The following is a 21,609-nucleotide window of genomic DNA, read 5'->3' on the forward strand; positions in this document are numbered from 1 at the left end:
AATTATATGTACAAACTTTGCTTTTTCAATGCCTCTGCCTAACTTTCCTTATTGCTAGGACTTTCTAACTGATTTATTTGTGGCCGCAAGGTGTTTGCCGTTCCTACCTTCACAATTTTCAAACTAACAAACGCAATAAAGCTGTTAAAAATGTTACACTGTGGGATTTTTAAAAATTAAATGCTAGTAAGCACTGTTTAAAACTTGTTGGTGTAACCCACTGCTCCCCCGCTCAGACACTTTGCTGCAGCGGCTCCCGCTTACTATGCTAATTGTTCTATGGAGCCTGTACTTGTCCCTGCCACTCGCCTGTATGTTATCCTTCTCCCTCACTGCCTCATAATTGTTGCTCCATACAAACACGTTTCTTGGCGGCCGCAACGTGTCTGCGTCCTCCCTGAGCACCTTACAAACACTTACCTGCAGTGGCTCATGCTTACTACAGTTATTGTCTGCTGAAGCCTCTATTCGTCCATGACGCTTGCCAGCATTTTATTATCCTCCTTAACCGTCTCACCACTGAGACAGCAGCGCTACATTCTAAGATATCACAACTAATGTGCAAGAACTAACACAGCAAGGCTTTCACTCGTGCTATCTTATATAAATGTACTGCTTAAATGGACAAAGTTTGTTAAGCTGTCTTAGTCACAGCTTATACCTTTATTTTAGCCCGTTTTTAAAATTATATTTTATCGTGCTGTTGTTTTAAAGGCAATCGCGTTATATCAATACATTATGTTAATATACTGCCATATGTTTTAGCCTTAATATACACACAGTGCTCTGCAAAGACACAGATAGCAGCGCTATCCCTCCAAATACCACAACTAATGTACAAAAACTGAGACAGCAGCGCTATCTCTCAAACGTTACAGCCCCTGTTAATAGTATGCCTTCCAGACAGAAACACACTGTACCTCCTACTCACACATACACATAGTTGTAATCAACAGTACAATTTATTTTTGGCCATAGCTGGTGCCAGCATTTTATCCTTCTTCTTAACCGTCTCACCACTAAGACAGCAGCGCGATGTTTTCAGATACCACAACTAATGTGCAAAGACTAACACAGCAGAGCTATCACTCCTGATACTACAAAATACACATAAAATACTTTACAAGTATAAAGACTGCAGCACTATCCCTAAAAATAAAACACCTGATGTGCGATAACTAAAACAGCAGCGCTATCACTCGTGCTATTTTATATATACGTAGTGCTTACATGAATAATGTTTGTTTTTTTGTCGTAGCCACAGCTTGGACTTTCTTTTTGGCTGTTTTTACAATTGTATTTAATTATGCTGTGTTGTTTTAAGCCAATCACGTTATATTAATAAGTACTTACACAGCGCGGCGCGCACCACGCATTGTACATAAAATAAGATCTCTTATTTATAACACACACGTTTAATCTGCAGGCGCAGGGCTGCTATGCCCCCTCACCCTTAAGGTCAGGTTTACATCGCCACAATTTAAGATCTAATTTTAAAATCACGAGTGCCAGCTACTGCAAAGCACCTATGGGCCTCTCATTTCCCTAGGTATGCTGCTGCAGTCTACCACAAGCGCTGTGTAAAGGATTAATATAGCAGTGCTATCACTCAAAATACCATGCTATTCTCACACGCATAGTAATGTATAACTAAGTACAAAGATAGCAGCACTATCTTTTTAAATGACAAGTAATGTACATGGACTGAAACAGCAGCGCTATTCATCCAAAGTTACAGCCCATGCTAATAGTACTCCTTCTTGGGAAAAACACACAGTGCCATAGTACTGTTTAGTAAACGTTATCTTAACACACGGGTCAGTGCGTCACTGTTTTACCAGGAAGGGCGCAGCTCGCTCTAAGACACAGCTCTCTCTCTGCTCTCGGCACTCTGGCCCTGCGCGAAGAAGGGGGGTAGCGTTATTGCTTAAAAACCCCTTGTCTGTTCTCACAATTATGGTAACTTACTTTACACAGCGCGCAGCACACCACGCATTGCAAATAAAATACCATCTCTTATACTTTATAACACAAGCACATTTAATCTACAGGCATAAGTTTGCTCTGTCTCGTCATCCTTAAGGTCAGGTTTACATCTGCACCATCTACTGCACAATCCACTGAGAGAGCAGCAGATGTTTTCAGATAACACAACTAATATGCAAGGATTAACACAGTAGGGCTAACACTCGTGCTACCTCAAAATACACATAAAGTACTTTAAAAGTATAAAGATAGCAGCAGTATCCCTCAAAGTAACACAACTAATGTGCGAAGCCTGAGAAAGCAGCGCTATCACTCGTGCTATCTTATATATACGTAGTACTCAAATAAACAATGTTTTGTTGTCTTAGCCACAGCTTGTACTTTCCTTTGGGCTGTTATTAAAATGGAACTTTTTCCTACTGTGTTGTTTTTAAGACAATCCATTATATTAATAATTAATTGTAAGATACTGCAAAATGTTTGAGCCTCAATACACGCACAGTGCTCTCCAAAGACACACACAGCAGTGGTATCCTTACAAATAACAAATTTGATATACGAGCACTGAGACAGCGAATATCTCTCCAAGGTTACAGCCCGTGCTAATAGTATGCTTCCTAAGAACAAGCATTTGCAATGCAATAGGTCTCGCAGTTACACGAGTTAAAGCTATTGGCATTGTAAATGACAATGCCAATAGGCATTGTTATTTGCAATGTCAATAGCTCAAACTCGCGGAAATGCGAGACCTAATGCATTGCAAATGCTTGTTCATAATTAGGATCAGTCGCGTCAGAGAGTGAATCAAGTGGAGGTTAAAGCGTGCTCGCAGCCGCGGAGCTCCTGGTAACAGCCAGGGGTAGCGTGAGGGGGCTCCTGCGGGCGGGGAGGCGTCATGTTGAGCTGGCCCCCTGCTCCTCACCGCATTTCACCCCCAACTCACTCATCTCCACTAGTTTGCTGATCTGGCAAACTGCAGCTTGCTTTCCTCACCGTCAGGCATCTCAAAATCCACCAAATGTGTACTTTGAGAGCTGAAGCAGGGGGTTAATATATTCCTAAATTTCTGGTGATTTGAGAAGCATTTCACACGTTCTGCCGTTCAATCACCCATCGCTTGCATTTACCCAGACCTTAATTTTGTGAAAGTTTCACGAACTAGGGCAAAGGTGACCGCTGTACTCCGCAAACAGCATTTACTGCCCAACCCTTCTGTCTTTTACGTAAAGTAAATTTTAAAAAAACGACCACAAAGCACTGATCTTTAGTTGCGGTTAGACCCTTGTACAGCTCCCGGACAATGAGCCTGTCTGGCTTGTCTCATACTAGTTGAGTAAGGAGGTATGGACTGGTGAAGTACTGGGTATTTTAGACCCAGCGGTGCAGGGGCACACACCCTATGACTTCTGGGTTCACCCTGTTCCGGACCTACAGAAACACAGAGTCTTCTGGGTGAAGTCAAAGAATCGTTTATTGGCTGCAGACCAATGACAGGTATCCTAGAAGTACAACAGCGTGTATGTTCTCAGGAGACTGCTGAAAATCATAGGAACGGACTTCTCCTTAAGTACAAAATATCATGCTCCAGGCACACATTCCTTGGTTTACGATATGGTCATATAAAGGCATACATTACAAACGAAAAAGCAGAGTCATGATGACCATCCCACATTCCAGTTCGGCCAGCCCACAATGATTTACACAGTAAGGTTCAGATCCCACGTTTGAAGTAAATAGACCCCCCAATAAACATGAGCATCTCCTGTTTTGGGAAACAAGTCATAAAGCAAGAACAAGCAGGTGTGGAAGAGATTAGCCGGGGGATTGTGTAGAATGAAAGGGCTTTATGACGGGTCAAACCCTGATGCTAATCACAGGTGGACGGAGGAAGGGGAGCTCGTGAGACCGGTTTGACCCGGGGCAGCAGAGCCAGCTGCCCAGGTCACAGAGAAGTCAGAGGGAAAGCCCATGTACTGTGAGGCCCGTATTAACTCCATCATAGCCTATGTGAGGGCAATGACAAGATGGCCACTGCTTCCAAAATGGAACCCGCGTAGTGAAGCAGAATAACGTGTACACAGTGCATTCATAGCTAGAACGATATATAAAGCACTCGTACATGCCGCATTTACCATTTGCGGTTCGCTAATACCAACATAGACAGGGGTAGGGCCCTGTCCCCTACGCGGTCCCGAATATTAAAGTACGACAGACCCTCCTTTTGCCCTTACATAGGCAATCACTATACTCATCTTAATCCGAGTCTAGGTCAATGTTCACGAAGTCATGGAGATGTTGCTGTAGCATCATCCTACTACTTAGCTCGTCCCTCGATACAGGTTTCCTTACACATAAGGTAGCACAGAGACCACATATCGCGGGAGCACACTGTATACACAGGCAGAGCAGGAAAAGCATGGCTAAGATCATTCCAATGACCATCAGAACTTTCCAACCCCAGGCAGATATCAATTCTCAGAACCACCCACCAGTGACCAATCTCCCTTATCCACGTGTATGGCTTCAGATATTTTATGGAGTTTGGAGATGGCTTGATACACTGTTGGAGCATTATCTGGTATGAAAATGCAGCAACTGGATTGGATGACCTTGCATACCCCACTGCGGTCTGCAAGAATAACGTCTAGAACCATGCGGTTCTGCAGAGTCATAAGGCGATCCGCTTGGAGCTCAGCTGTCAGATTACTAAGGGCACTAGCCGTTACATTGACAGTGGATTCAACCACCCGAGTCAGCTGTCTCAGGTTCCTACTATTGACCATAGGTCCCCAAAACGGCAGGAAACCCAAGAAGAAGTCTCCTGCTTCCTGACCGGCAGTATCCTCCTTACTAATCACACCTCTCACAACTCTGGTCTTGTGATAGTCAGAGGCAGCAGTAAATGTCGGCGGTAGCAAGTTCGCAATATAACATGTGCCCGAGAAATCAGGGGGCAGCCATGTATATGCTCGGTCATGACAGATGAAATATGTGCCCTTAGCAGCCAAAAACGCAGGGGAAAACTGTGACGGGAAAGTGTACGTTTCAGTACAGTCACTTCTTCCCAGTTGAGCTCTAGGATTCTGACCATTACCCTGTAAGCAGAACCGACCCATGTGGGGTACGACCCAGATTGGAGATGAGATTTTCCGCTGTCTTTCACCCAGACTAATACTATACCCCGTCGCGTTCCATCCTACATAAGGTCTCAACTCTTCTTTGGGAATGGAGGAGTATGCATTAACTACTCATATCGGCAACTCCTTTCATCAAAGCCTTATTATTGGTGATAGGTCTGATGGAACGCGGTTGGCGAGGGGAGTATGTATCTAGAGCATAGAGAAACATGGTTTGGAATGCCCATGACGATCCATTGTAACTGTACGGCAGCACCAGGTAGGGAATACCCTTGTTAATGGTATGTGGCATTAACCCACACACCCAGCAATTGGTCGTATTCATTACCAGTTGGTGCTGGTGCAAGAGCTGGATAAACGAGTTATTTACGAACTCTGATCGTCTGGTCTGTTCGTGCTCAGGCAAAGGGTGAAAAGAGTGAGAGGAGGCAGTAGAAAGGAATATAGGCTGTTGAGTGGGTTCAATGGGCTTTTGAGCGGAGAAGAACACAAATCCTACAATAAACATCATTATGCTACACAGTGTAAAAAGGCACAAAAAGACAAAACATTTACTTTTTACAATTCTACACATCCTTGCGTTAAAGTTCATTTCCTCAATTGGTCTCTCCATCTTAAAAAACTCCATCCTCTACTCGGGCCGCTCGCGGTGGATGAGTTTCTTCTGCTAAGGAGCACGCCTGTCAGTCCAGGGAAACGCCCTAGACTAACCAGAACCGTTGACCTAGCGTCTTCGGCCTGTACCCCAAAGTCTTGGCACCGCGACCCTGCGGCAGAACCCGGATAGTGGTTCGAAAAACAAAAATCAAGAAAGTCCTTCAGATGGGAGAGCAAAAAATGTCAAAAGGAAAAAGTGAGGAAATCTATATTTGTCCATGGGCCTAGGTCTCAAATTATAGCGGAGACGGCCAGGTGCTGTTTGGTCTCGGAACAAAAGTTCAGGCTCAGTGGTGTCCAGTCGACTTGATGGTGGCACAGCTTCCTGCAGAATGTTGTCACTCTCTTGGTCTGAAACTGTGTCTCTTAAGCGTGCGTCACTGAATGGTACAAAGCGAGGTACAATGTCTGTCTCTGAGTCGGCGATACCCTCCTTGACCCACTGGTCATATGGCAGAGGCAAGGGGACTACTTTGCAGTGAGTGCCATGAATCCAGTGCTTCTTCCCTTTCACTCGCACTGCTGATCTTGTTGAAAGAAGAACAAGATGAGGGCCGATCCAGCGAGGCTCGTCGTTGCTCTTGCGCTGGAAGTTTCGTACTAGCACCCACGTACCAGGGTTGATAGGGTGTCCAGGAGGTTCAGAGGATTGGGGAAGAGTATCATGTACCTGTTGGTGCAAAACACGCAGTTTAACAGTCAAATCATACAGGTAATCGAGCAGTACTGGATGCTCTATTTCGCTAAATTTCGCCGGTCTTGGCACGCCCCACACATTAGCCGGGCGGCCAAAGACGACCTCATAAGGGCTAAGTCCCACTCGTGAGTGTATGGTCATTCTGGTGGACAGGAGTGCTAGGGGCAGAGCGTCAGGCCATTTAAGGCCAGTGCTCGCCTGGATTTTAGCCAGCTTGAGTTTTAAGGCTCCATTGTAGCGTTCCACTAATCCAGCTGACTGGGGGTGATTTGCAGCGTGGAACTTCTGCTTTATCCCTAGCCCTTCACATCCATTCTTCATCACTTTACCCACAAACTCACTTCCGTTATCACACCACACCATTCTTGGCATCCCAAACCTAGGGAAAAACTCCTTCACAAGGGCTTTGGCTGTGGATAGGGCAGTGTTATCTTTCAGAGGATAAGCCTCAATCCATTTTGAGAAAGCACAAACAACCACCAGTACATATTTCAGGTTGTTGCATCTTTCCATGTGAATAAAGTCCAGCTGCAAAACTTCAAATGGACATGATGGGGGTGCAAAGTGACCAGCCGGAGTTGGGGTTCCCCTACCAGGGTTGTACTTCAAGCATACTATGCAATTCTTGACCACGTTCTCTGCACACTTGGGAATCCCAGCATTCTGCCATACTGGAGCCAACAACTTGCATATACCTTTCGTACTGATATGTGCCATTCCATGTGCCATAGTAACTACTGGAAGCACATATGCATCAGGCAACAACCATCGCCTATGTTCTGTCAAATCAATCCAACAACCATTCTCATCCAACTTACCCATACTTTCTCTCCACTTGCTTAACTCTTCCTCTGTGGCTTCAGCTTGAAGCAACTTCACACTCTCTATTGTGTTCTCACACATTCCCACATCATTAACCCATCTTGCGGGACCTGCAACATACATTCTAGTCTTCACATTCTGTGCCGTTTCTCTCGCGGTCTCATCAGCAAACGCATTCCCACGTCCAACATCATCTGTGACTTTCCTGTGCGCACTGCATTTCATGATCGCAACTTGCAACGGTAGGGTCAGTGACTCAAGGAGATCATTCACCAACTTGCCATTCTGAATTTTAGCTCCATGTGACGTCAGGAACCCACGCTCCTTCCACAAACGCCCAAAATTATGAGCCACGCCAAAGGCGTACTGGCTATCTGTGTATATGTTCACTCTCATTCCTTCAGACAACACACATGCTCTCGTGAGGGCGATTAATTCTGCTGCTTGGGCCGAATTATGTGGCACTCGTGCAGTTTCCACGACCGTGTGTAAAGTCGTGATAGCATATGCAGCAGTCGTGTCACCATTAGGGAGCTTGAAACAGGACCCATCTACCCATAAAGTGCCATCACACTCAGTCAGGGGAGTATCTTTGAGATCTACTCTCCCTTTCGTTTCTTCTTCTGTTCTGAACAGACAGTCATGTTGCTCAATCTCATCTGAGTCTGCTGGAATAGGCAACAATGTAGCTGGATTCAGCGTATTACATCTTTTTATGTGTATGTGATTAGCTAACAGTGTAAGTTCGTAGCCCGATAATCGTGCACTAGTCAAGTGTTGTGTCTTAGTTCTATTTAATAATGTATCTACAGCGTGTGGAACCATGACAATCAATGTGTTGTCCATTACCAAACCAGCCGATTGTCGGATAGACATCGCTGCAGCAGCTGTCGCTCTCAGACAGCTTGGCAATGCCCTCGCTACAGGGTCCAAGGTGGATGAAAAATTTGCGCATGGGCGCGGTCTGTCGCCAAAAGGCTGTGTTAACACTGACAACGCACATCCATCTTTCTCGTGAACATACAATGTAAAAGGCTTACTGTAGTCGGGAGTACCCAACACAGGTGCTGAACATAATGCATTACGCAATTCCACAAAACTTTTCTGGCACTCTTCAGACCATGGGATAGGATTCGGTGTGTCTTTGCATGTTAAGGCTAACAAAGGTTTTGCCAATAAGGAAAAACTAGGGATCCAATGCCTACAGTATGAAGTGATGCCCAAGAAAGCACGCACTTCTCTCTGTGTTTTCGGCACACTCAACTGTGCAATAGCTTGAATTCTTTCTGGGGTCAATTTCCTTCCCTCCTTCGATAAGAGATGACCTAAGTAGGTCACTTCTTGTCGACAATATTGCAGCTTAGAGAGAGACACTTTGTGGTGGAATGCGGATAAATGGCGCAACAGTGACAATGTGGCTTCTTTGCAGATCTTTTCAGTATCCGCAGCGATCAGTAAATCGTCCACGTACTGAATCAGGATAGCGCCACTAGGTAAAACAAGTGCATCAAGCTGCGCTTTCAGAGCCTGACTATATATGGATGGACTCTCACAGTAGCCCTGGGGAGCGCGTTTGAAGCGGAAGCTTCGGCCTCCCAGACTAAAACCAAAAATATCTCTGCTCTCTTCTGCAATTGGGATACTAAAGAAAGCATTCTTTAAATCGATCACTGAAAACCATGGAGCAGAGGCTGGAATCATCGTTAACAAGGCAGTTATATCAGGGACAACCGGAAACTGTGGCACAACAATCTTATTAACCTCTCTAAGATCAATCACAAATCTGTAAACAGGTGGCTGTGAAGGATCCGTTCGTTTTAAGACAGGTAAAATCGGACTATTGCAAACGTTGCCTCTTGTCTCTTCAATCACACCCTTATTAATCAGGTCGCCGACATTGTCTAACAATGCTTTCTGTCCTTCATTAGAGATCTTGTACTGGGGAATACGTGGCAGTCTGACATTAGCCTTTAAAGTCACCACATATGGCGGTATTTCCAAGAGGCCCACATCATTGGGACCAGTAGCCCAAAGGGCATCCGGAAGGGACGACAATTCAGGTGGCATCGTGTTTTTAGACAAATACATTGGGGAAACCACTTTCTTGCCTAATGTAAGTTGTACTCCCGGAGGAGAACAATACAGTGTAGCGTGCAATCTTTTCAACAAATCTAATCCCAGCAAATTCTCACCACAACCTGTTGTCAGGATCAGGGGTGCTTTCAGCTCACAAGGTCCAACAGAAAGTGACATGGGACTGGAAATCGGGTTCCTAACTGGGGCGCCAGAAAAACCTACTGAAACGTTTATATCGCCAGACAAAGGTGCGCCAGGGAGTTTTGAATGCATGATTGAACTCTTTGCAGCACCAGTGTCTAGCAGAAAGGGCTCCGTTATATTTGCTGTAGTCACCTTAACATACGGTCCGCTCTGATCCACTGGCACTGAAACAACTCCCTCTCTCTGCCTACGGCTGTCCTAGTAATCATTATTCTCTGCATCACCGTCCTCTGCATAATAATCATTACTATAATACTGTGCCGTATTACTAGTCGCGTTAGCTTGCTGATCAAAGCTATTGATGGTACTTTGAGGCGGCAGAGGACGCGCGTTCTGGGGAACACTTCCACGCCCTCGGCCTCTAGGAGCTTGCTGACCACCCCTACCTCTTGCGCCATACATATTACCGTTCCGCTGCATTAATTTAGGGCAACTGTATTTAAAATGACCTTCCTCTTTGCAGTATGAACATTGGTTGGGACCTACAGGGACACGTGGTTGGTAATACCCGTTCATTTGCTGATTGTTCTGAAACTGTTGGGGTTGGTGATAGACACCTTGGGGTTGCCTATAATTATTACCACCTCCACGTGGCGGATAGGCCTGCTGTAAAAGGACCTTCGTCTTCAGTTCCTTCGTTTTCTTCTCCGTTCTATCTTTCTCGTCTTTATCTCTATTTTCATAATACTGTGCAGTAGCCAGTATTTGCGCTGAAGAAGAAACAGCCCAAGAACTTTCTGAATCTTTTAACTTTTTACACAGGTCAGGAAGTAAATTCTGCACAAACGTATCCACAAACAGCCGTTGGCCACCCTCAGTACTCATATCTTGCCCACTGTGGTCAATAAACGTTTCTTCAAACCTAGTAAAGAAGTCTGACACTGTCTCATCTTTCTTCTGCTTGCATGCAGATAACTTATCCCAATTTACGCGCATCGCAGGCATTATTGTCTTCATATACGTGATGATTCTACCAGGCAATTCAGCTACCAAAGGTTCTGGTTTCGCACCACCAGTTTGTCTAGCGTCAGCAGCAATAATGTTAGTCCATGTATCCCCTAGTTCTGCATTGTGATCTACATTACGAATTGATCCCCATAGAGGCTGTGGAACAACATTACCAAACAACATGTCTATATCGGCCAGATTCATAATGCATGACCCTGCCGTCTGTGACAACTCCTTATAATAACCTGCTGGGTTTTTACGGGGATCAGGCAAGGACTGCTTAAGCGCTAACACCTCAGAGCGCTTCCATGGAACATGCACCCAAACACGCTGGAAATGCGCTGCCACAGCGGGGTTACCACCGGCAGCTGCAACCGCTTCCTTCCATACCGGGGGAACTTCTCTCATAGGGTATTGTCGCGCTTTTGCCTTTTTCCCCACAAGGACCTCTTGTTCAAACAATGACTGTTGGCAATCTTCATTCCTTAAGGACAATACAACCGCAACTGCTTTATCTACTTCGCGGTCCACAATTATACCAGTTCCAAAATCGAACCTTACTTTACACAATTCCTGCGGGTTCGGATTTCTACCACTATCCTCCAATTCTTCACAGAGAATTTCGCACATTTTCTCAAACACATATCTCTGTTTAGGGGCATCCCATTGATGGAAAGTGTTAACAACTGATTCCACATCATACAGTGAAGGGAAAACGATCCATCTACGCGCCATGTGATCTATTACCTTTTTCTCATCGGGGTTAGGCAATTGGCTGCGCAACTGTACACCAGGAGTTGCACCAGATGACCCAAAGAGAGGAGACATTAATGTAGTAACCACATTAGCTAGGCGCTGTCGCGCTGAAGGAGAAGCTGAGGCGAGAACAGGGGGAAAAACAGAGGGAAGAAAAGAGGATGTAGAGACAGGTACTGGAGTGGTGGAAGGAAGAGTGTTAGGGGAGGCAGTTACTGGATTAGGCAAAGTCGCAGGAAGTGCGGGGGCAGTTGGAAGCACAACTGGCAGCACTTGAGAGGGCTGCGCTACAGGAATAGGAACTGGCTGCAAAGCAACTGGCGGTAGCGGCAAGGCTTGCAGTACATGCACTGGAGGCGGCATATTTACAAGCTGGGGAGGCGCCGTGGCAGTTTGAGCATACGGGGGTGGCGAACTCAACAAATGTGACATCAAAGGATCTTTCTCCTTTTCTTCTGACTCATCCTGCTTAGAATGTGGCAAAGCTGGGTAACATTTGTCAATCCCTAACTTACGCTGCCTGTGCAATTGCTCATTCATTTGCTCCTCTTCATTGTCTTTAAATTGTACAGCTGCTTGCATTACTGACATACCTCTCTCTCTCTTATTCTTTTTCGCTAACTTAATTTCCTTCTGTTTGGCTTCCTTTCGCCATAAGCGGAAAGAGTCAAACATCGCCGGCCGGGCTTTCTTCTTAAACAATTTAATTTCCAGATTATCTAAAATATCGGTATCAAAACTACCATTTTGGGGCCATTTTAAAACACCATCTTTCCTGGTGTAGTGGATCCACACTTCGTTATATGCAATGGGGCCTACGCCATGTTTTACATAGAGCTCATAAGTTGGAGTTCCAACCGGAGGAACCGGACATGATTCCTCTAGCTGGAAATCTTTTCCACAACCCAAACAGAATAATCTACCAAATAGTCCAGAACCAGGCATCTTCGCTCACTAGTCTAGATCCAAACGTCAAAGGATTATCGATTACGATATTCTCGTGAATACACGAGTCCTCTGGTTTTGGCGTTTGCAAACTCCAAAGTACCAAGTCAAATGATCCCAAAGGATACCAAAACAAATGGGAGACGCTCCACTTATACTTAACTGAATATTGCTGATCGATGGCGTCACCAGAAGACTCTCTCGATTGTTCCGCTCTCTCAAACTCGTCAAGGGTCCAAAACAGGTCGATTAATCAGGGCAGCAGTCCTTCGTAGCCGTCGGGACGCGGAGAACCTCGCAGAAAAGACTTTCGGACCACGTCGACATGCAGGGGTCGATGAAGTGGCGGCCTTCCTCCGGAATTTCCACACGAAGCTCCTCACGAACCTCTGGCTTGGACTGGTACCGCTGAAATCGTCCCACGTTGGGCGCCAAACTGAAGTACTGGGTATTTTAGACCCAGCGGTGCAGGGGCACACACCCTATGACTTCTGGGTTCACCCTGTTCCGGACCTACAGAAACACAGAGTCTTCTGGGTGAAGTCAAAGAATCGTTTATTGGCTGCAGACCAATGACAGGTATCCTAGAAGTACAACAGCGTGTATGTTCTCAGGAGACTGCTGAAAATCATAGGAACGGACTTCTCCTTAAGTACAAAATATCATGCTCCAGGCACACATTCCTTGGTTTACGATATGGTCATATAAAGGCATACATTACAAACGAAAAAGCAGAGTCATGATGACCATCCCACATTCCAGTTCGGCCAGCCCACAATGATTTACACAGTAAGGTTCAGATCCCACGTTTGAAGTAAATAGACCCCCCAATAAACATGAGCATCTCCTGTTTTGGGAAACAAGTCATAAAGCAAGAACAAGCAGGTGTGGAAGAGATTAGCCGGGGGATTGTGTAGAATGAAAGGGCTTTATGACGGGTCAAACCCTGATGCTAATCACAGGTGGACGGAGGAAGGGGAGCTCGTGAGACCGGTTTGACCCGGGGCAGCAGAGCCAGCTGCCCAGGTCACAGAGAAGTCAGAGGGAAAGCCCATGTACTGTGAGGCCCGTATTAACTCCATCATAGCCTATGTGAGGGCAATGACAAGATGGCCACTGCTTCCAAAATGGAACCCGCGTAGTGAAGCAGAATAACGTGTACACAGTGCATTCATAGCTAGAACGATATATAAAGCACTCGTACATGCCGCATTTACCATTTGCGGTTCGCTAATACCAACATAGACAGGGGTAGGGCCCTGTCCCCTACGCGGTCCCGAATATTAAAGTACGACACTGGGGGGTACTGTACATAGCGCACTTTAGGCTCGGTAAGCCCGGTTTAAAATCCCCCAACTATCTGTGTGATCCTCGTCAAGTTATTATGTTTGCCGACCGGCACCTACGTTCTAATAGTTGTGAAAACCCGGCAGTGCCTCTAGTCAAGGCGGGTCAGTCATTCACGCGTTCCAGTTGTTCGAATGTATTACACCTCCATGTCCCAAGTTTGGCGCTGCAAAGGCAACAGAACGGCCTTTCCTGTGCGGCACTAATCCCTCTAAATCAGTAATGTGCTGGCCTGTTATTGCACCACAGAAGGCAGTTTACATAATTCAGTCATTTCCAGCCCTGCATGCAGCCTGCACTTAGCAAGTTCACCCTCAATGCTGAACCACCTGCATATGCCAAATTAGTTGCTTTATAATATTAGCAATATTTTTTCCTAAACTGCATTCTTGTGCGCGTGGTTTTACGCGTGGATTGCTTCTGATTTAAACCTTGAATGTTGCTCTGGTATATTTCTCTCCAACTCCCCCTTCCTCTCTCAAAGTTTACCAGTGCCTGCTGCACTTAACCTGGGGGAGCTGGGGAAAAGTGGCAGATACAATGAGTGGCATTGAGCTCTCAAAAGTGGGCTCCAAGGGCACAAGCAGTGCAGGTAAATGCCCGGGGAATAAAAGGCCTGGCAAGCCTCATTTACCATCTTCACCCATCGCCAACATATCTCTCAAAAAAGCAGCAGTATTCCTGTTCACTTCGTTAGTTTTAAAAACCTTGCCGACAATTAACTTCACGAAGTTGGATACTTCAGAATAACAGGAACAAGAAGAGAAAAAATAAAATCAATGTCTGGTGTTGACTGCCAGCCTCGTCTTTGTCAATGCGTTTTTTGTAATGGATTTAGCAAACACTTTCTAGGCACTGCTGGGCCCTTATTAACATATTTTAAAAAATGGCTGAAGGCAAAATGGAGTCTTAAAAAGCCCACATTGCTTTAGTGGTCCACAGCACCGAAGTGCAGATATGCTTCTAGTGGAAGAGCAGAACTACATCACCCAGGAGAAGTTAGTCACTGGGTCAAGTGGGATGACCCACTGTCCCATGCTGTAGTTTGCGGAAGGTAAGATATGAATGACAAACCAATGGATGAAGAGGATTGGCTGAAAGTCCCAGTAAGTACAACCATTGAATATATCATTTTAGTAAACTAAAAATGCCTTGGAAAAGATGCCATCCCAAGAAAGTGATCAAGGTAAGCATAAAAAATGAACAGTTTTTTTCAGGGTACATCTCTCCTTTTGTTAATATTGTGTGAAGTCCACAAACATAGTAACTTTAAGGGCATAAGATGTAAATTTGTGAACTCTGCACAACTTATCTAGGAGAAAATCTAGATCACACAGACTAATGGCAAAAAACTGTTATAATAGACTAACCAAAGCGCATGTCATCAACACACCCTACATTAATGGGATTCAATGCAGTCAAAATATAAGCTACGAAGTTCGTAGATATGAACCACCAAATTATCTGTGACCCCAACCTTGACGCTTTCACCTTTAATTAGGGAGCCCTAAAAGCTTGGATGAGCAGGTCTCAACCGGCTATGCACTTACCATTCTAGCAAGTAACCAACTGATTAACAATTTATCCCCGGCAAAACCATTGGCATAGCCAATCGGTCTCGTCTATGGGACCTTATAAGTGTTTAGCCATGTAACACTTGATGTTGTTGCACCAAGGATATTGTGCTGGATAACTAAACACGTATAAGGTCCCAAAGGCGAGACCTATTGGCTATGCCAATGCTTGTTATTCCATGTTACAATCACACTCTGATACAGGTCAGTTATTTATTCCATGTTACAATTGCAATCTGGTACAGCTGTGTTCTTTATTTCATAATGAAATCCCAATCTGGTACAGGTATGATCTTTATTCCATGATACAATCACAGTCTGGTAGATGTGTTTTTTTTTTTTATTCCATGTTACAATCAGACTCTGGTACAGGTCGGTTCTTTATTCCATGTTAGTCACTCTCTGGTACAGGTCGGTTATTTATTCCATGTTACAATTGCAATCTGGTACAGCTGGGTTGTTTATTCTATGTTGAAATCACAATCTGGTACAGGTATGTTCCTTATTCCATGTTACAATCACAATCTGGTACAGGTAGGTTCCTTGTTCCATGTTACAATCACAGTCTGGTACAGGTAGGTTCCTTGTTCCATGTTACAATCACAATCTGGTACATGTAGGTTCCTTGTTCCATGTTACAATCGCAATCTGGTACAGGTAGGTTCCTTGTTCCATGTTACAATCACAATCTGGTACATGTAGGTTCCTTGTTCCATGTTACAATCACAATCTGGTACAGGTAGGTTCCTTGTTCCATGTTACAATCACAGTCTGGTACAGGTAGGTTCCTTGTTCCATGTTACAATCACAATCTGGTACAGGTAGGTTCCTTGTTCCATGTTACAATCGCAATCTGGTACAGGTAGGTTCCTTGTTCCATGTTACAATCACAATCTGGTACATGTGGGTTCTTTATTCTAAGGTTACAATCCGACTCTGCTACAGGTAGGTTCTTTATTCCATATTACAATCCCAATCTGGTACAGGTAGGTTCTTTACTCCATATGATGTAGGTTCTTTATTCCATGTTACAGTCACACACTAGAAGTGAACTCTCACTCTTTTAGATGCTTTCCGGGGGTACTTTTATTGTATTTTAAATGATTTTTTGCACTAATTGTTTGATGATGTTAGATGCAGTGCGAACACAAGGAGATAATGGTCGGAGCGCTGAAACTTTTCAGACACTCTCCCCAGTCACAGATCTGGGTTGAATCCATCATCGTTCTTTAGCTCACTTCGCCACCTCAGTTAAGACCCAGCTATATACAAATCAGTCTTGACCCTGAGCCTCATGGGAACAGTACAGCCCGGACTGCCAAGCCAGGTCTTCCCTGAACTGGAAACAAGCATCCTGAGACCTGCTTCGGGGTAACAACCCTCATCAGCCAGACTGGCTTTAATCCGGTGGCAAAGTGAACAAGGGACCCACGTCTGGGCATACCCTGCCAACATAGGGCGAAACAAAGCAAATGCAAGGAGATGATGGACGGAGCACATAAACTTTTCTGACACTCACCCCCCAGTCACAGAGCTGGGTTGAATCCATCATTGTTCTTTAGCTCACTTCGCCACCTCAGTTTAGACCCAGCTATATACAAATCAGTCTTGACGGTGTGCCTCATGGGAACAGTCCAGCCCGAACTGCCAAGCCAGGTCTTCTGTGAACCAGAAACAAGTATCCTGGGACCGGTTTCAGGGTAGCACCCCATATCAGCCAGGCTAGCTTGAATCCAGTGGCAAAATGAGCATGGGGTCCACGTCTGGGCATACCCTGCCAACTTAGGGCGAACAACGCAAACACAAGGCGATGATGGACCGAGCGCTGAAACGTTTCAGACCCGTGCTCTCCATGCTACTGGAGTAAAGCTAGTACAGGTAGGTTCTTTACTCCATGTGACGTAGGTTCTTTATTCCATGTTACAGTCACACACTAGAAGTGAACTCTTACTCTTTTAGATGCTTTCCGGTGTACTTTTATTGTATTTTAAATGATTTTTTGCACTAATTGTTTGATGATGTTAGATGCAGTGCAAACACAAGGAGATAATGGTCGGAGCGCTGAAACTTTTCAGACACTCTCCCCCAGTCACAGATCTGGGTTGAATCCATCATCGTTCTTTAGCTCACTTCGCCACCTCAGTTTAGACCCAGCTATATACAAATCAGTCTTGACCCTGAGCCTCATGGGAACGTTCCAGCCCGAACTGCCAAGCCAGGTCTTCCGTGAACCAGAAACAAGCATCCTGAGACCTGCTTCGGGGTAACACCCCTCATCAGCCAGGCTAGCTTGAATCCAGTCGCAAAATGAGCATGGGGTCCACGTCTGGGCATACCCTGCCAACTTAGGGCGAACAACGCAAATACAAGGTGATGATGGACAGAGCGCTGAAACTTTTCAGACCCGTGCTCTCCATGCTACTGAAGTAAAGCTAGCCTGGCTGATGAGGTGCGAAGCCCCGAAACCAGTCCCAAGATGCTTGTTTCCTTTCCAGGGAGGACCTGCTCTGGCAGTTCGGGCTAGACTGTTCCCATGGGGAACAGGGTCAAGACTGATTTGCATATGGCTGGCTTAAAACTGGAATGGCATGGGAGACAAACCATGGATGGATTTGGTCCTGGATCTCTGTACTGGGGTGAATGTTTGACATTGATCAGCATTCTGTCCAGACTTACCTGGGCATTGTTGCTTCGATTTAGTGCTCTAGGGTGTGTTGGAGATTGGGACTCCCTGGCCGTGTGCAGTGTCAGTTCGCCTCAATAGCACTTGAGTGGACGCCATCTTTATTGGCAGTCTAGCTTTTTTTTGTCACTTAGAACTCGGTCTCTATTTAATGAAGAACGATGCGCAGCGGACACGCTCCTAAGGCAAGCCCACCTGTGCCTGGCAGGGGAAAGGGGCTAGAAACCCTCATCCTTCGCAGGTGAATTGGACACATTATACTTCAAAGGAATGGAAGGTCCTTATGTTGATATCCAAGGAAGTGTGCTCTCATTCCCTGAACCCAATGTCACTGCCAAGTAGGTGCTCATATTGTAATTATTCATTTAAATGTACCCCCGCCATGATACTCCAGGAAGCTCATGGCGGAAGGAATTTACCAAACTTTGCAGCTTCCATTCAGTCCACACAGGAATGGTGAATGTTTCTAGTAAACAGTCAGTCTCTCCCTAAAAATAAGTTTGAAATATCACTCTACTGGGAGAACAAAGTCCAGACGCCCTCTTCTTAACGTGAACGTGGCTACGGCAGGACAGCTAGTCAGATATTGCATTAGCTCTTCCACCTGGCTACGCAATCACAAAAATGACCGATCTGGGAAGAAATGGGGTAGGCAAAGCTATTATTTTCAAAGAGCACTTTCAGTGTAAATCGTATCCCATCACCATTACAGGCTGCCAAAGTCTTTTGTGTTTTCATGAAAACTTTCCCCCATATTCACCTTCTCAGGTATGCCTCTATACCACCCTCCAGGGCCTGCCCCTTCTCAGGTATGCCTCTATACCACCCTCCAGGGCCTGCCCCTTCTCAGGTATGCCTCTATACCACCCTCCAGGGCCTGCCCCTTCTCAGGTATGCCTCTATACCACCCTCCAGGGCCTGCCCCTTCTCAGGCATGCCTCTATACCACCCTCCAGGGCCTGCCCCTTCTCAGGCATGCCTCTATACCACCCTCCAGGGCCTGCCCCTTCTCAGGCATGCCTCTATACCACCCTCCAGGGCCTGCCCCTTCTCGGGTATGCCTCTTACCACCCTCCAGAGCTTGCAGCCCAATTTGTACAGGAATGGCCTGGAACTGTAGCAGCTCATAGTCTTGCATCATCCACCTTCACAGTACTAGGGGACTTACATATTCACCTGAAGGATAATCTGTGCACGTCGGCTAACAATCTTATACAAGATCTTTTATGACTACATTTCAAACAGTAGGTGATCCATCCTACGCACTCCAAGGGCCATCTCCTGAATCCTATATTTTCAAATCTTAAATCTATGCAGACATTCACTCTCTGGCCAATATTATGGTCGGATTATCTGTTGATACAATTCAACATCCTAAAAATGAAATCACCTAATGTTGATAAAGCGTTTGGAAGACCTTCAAGGCAGTGGTCCAAATTGGACATTTTAATCTGGCAAGCAACGTTGAGTAGGTCCACTCATAGGACCGATGAGGAAGTTGGTGCATCCTATCTTATTTTAAGGGATTGGATAGACTCTACGGTGGAAAGCCTGGACCCGATAAGTGCCGTTAGATCTTCCAGCACCAAAACAAGGGCCAGTTGGTTCTCGCCCGGGTTAAGGGATTTTAAGAAGGAATGTAAAAAACAAGAAAGGAAATGGAGGCACCATTATTATGATGAAAATAAAAAGTTGTATAAGATATCAATAAAAAAGTACGGAAAATGAAGTGCCAAATTGAGTGACTTTGCTGACGAGATTAGCCAGGCAAAATACCCTGCCAAAGAAATGTATAGGAATGTCAACACATTTTTGAACCCAGATGTTGCAGGAATAGGTGCCCCTCCTTCCAAGGAGTGCTGCAAACATCTGGTGAATTATTTTCTGGGTAAAATCAAGTTTGATTCTTTGGGAGAGACATCGGACTCCCCAAATATATCAAAAGCTGGCGATCTGGTACTGGTAGTTTCTATATTCCATATTACAATTATGATCTGGTACATATAGGTTGTTTATTCCATGTTACAATCGCATTCTGGTACATATAGGTTTATTGTTTCATGTTACAATCACAATTCGGTACAGGTAGGTTCTTTATTCCATGTTACAACCACACTCTGGTAACTTCTCTCAAGGCTCCATCGTCCCATCAACTGTCCAAAACCTGCCTATCTAGAATCTGCTTACACAGGCTGACATTCCATGACATCATCACATTCTCTAGGCCACACTAACCCATCGTGCATCAGTTTACCTACGCCAAGAATGCAAGCATGCAAGACACAATGCATCTCTCAGTGTATCCTGAGGGAGGCATCTCTCACATTCTCTCTGCTCAGGGTTTAAGCCGTATCATTGATTCTTATGTTGGGGAGGATGTGTCTCACATTGCCTCTCTTGAAGGGCGATGACATCTCCCACGCGGTCTCTCTTGAAGCACATGCCTATCTCTCACTCTTTCCCTCCTGAAGAGAAGCTCATCTTCCACATTGTGTTTTGTGAGGGGAATGAGTCCTTCTCTCACATTGTCTCCATTGGATGGGTGTGCACATCTTTCACTTTGTTTGTCTTTGAATTTCTGGCCTAAGCCTGACGTGCTGTGCTCAATATCCGCTCCACCAATGAACGTCTGTGGTGTGACTCAAACAGCAGATACTGCTCAATATTGTATATTGCCCTTTGCAGACTTAATTATTTGTGATTTCTCTCTTTAACAGGCCCTCTCATTGCCAGTACTGTCTTTTCATTGACAACGAAAGAAACACAACTGCTCCATCCTATGCACAACGATGAGTCCGAGAGAAGAGACAGTGTCAGCTCCCCAAGTAAGCAAGCGGTGCTTTAGCCAGGATATGAGAGAGAGGGCCTTGTCCATATGGGACACTTGTGCTCTCTAGACAAGGCACTGCTTACCGATCACAGCAGTGACCACACACTCACGGAGGCACACATAAGGTGTATTCTCACTAGACAAGGCACTGCTTATTGACTGCAGCATTGAACACACACTCACTAAGGCACAAACGTGGTGTATGTCCTCACTAGACAAGGCACTGCTTACCGTTCATAGCAATGACCACAAACTCATGGAGGCACACACAAGGTGTATGTCTTCATTAGACAAGGCACTGCTTAACCATCACAGCAGTGACCGCACACTCTCGAAGGCACACACAACGTTTATGTCTTTACCAGACAAGGCGTGCCTACCCATCACAGCAGTGACCACCCTCATGGAGGAACACATAAGGTGCATGCCTTACTAGACCAGGCACTACTCACCCATCGCAGCAGTGACCACACACTCATGGAGGCACACACAAGGTGTACGTTTCAACTAGACAGTGCACTTCTTATTGACTGCAGCATTGAATATACACTCACGGAGGGACACATAAACTGCATGTCCTTACTAGACAAGGCACTGCTTACCAATCACAGCAGGGACCACACATTCATGGAGGCGCACATAAGGTGCTTGTCCTCCTTAGACAAGGCACTGCTTACCAATCACAGCAGGGACCGCACACTCATGTAGGCGCACATAAGGTGCTTGTCCTCCTTAGACAAGGCACTGCTTACCAATCACAGCAGGGACCGCACACTCATGGAGGCGCACATAAGGTGCTTGTCCTCCTTAGACAAGGCACTGCTTACCTTTCTCAGCAGTGACCACACACTCACGGAGGCACACATAAGGTGTATGTCCACACTAGACAAGGCTATGATTACCAATCACAGCATTGAGCACACACTGAGAGGCACATACATAGAGGA

General features: G+C 45.5%; 1 protein-coding gene across 2 annotated transcripts in view; it reads left to right on the forward strand.

Moving 5' to 3' along the window:
- Positions 1-21,609, forward strand: part of LOC146869252 (uncharacterized) — a 90,142-nt gene that overhangs the window by 44,897 nt on the left and 23,636 nt on the right. For both annotated transcript variants that reach the window (XM_085646215.1, XM_085646225.1), the window contains one exon: positions 20,550-20,657. In XM_085646215.1, the coding sequence (XP_085502341.1) occupies positions 20,550-20,657 (108 nt within the window). The remainder of the gene's footprint in view (positions 1-20,549; positions 20,658-21,609) is intronic.

This window comes from Triturus cristatus, chromosome 1_1 (assembly GCF_964204655.1).
Source record: "Triturus cristatus chromosome 1_1, aTriCri1.1, whole genome shotgun sequence".
In the NCBI taxonomy this organism is placed as follows: domain Eukaryota; kingdom Metazoa; phylum Chordata; class Amphibia; order Caudata; family Salamandridae; genus Triturus; species Triturus cristatus.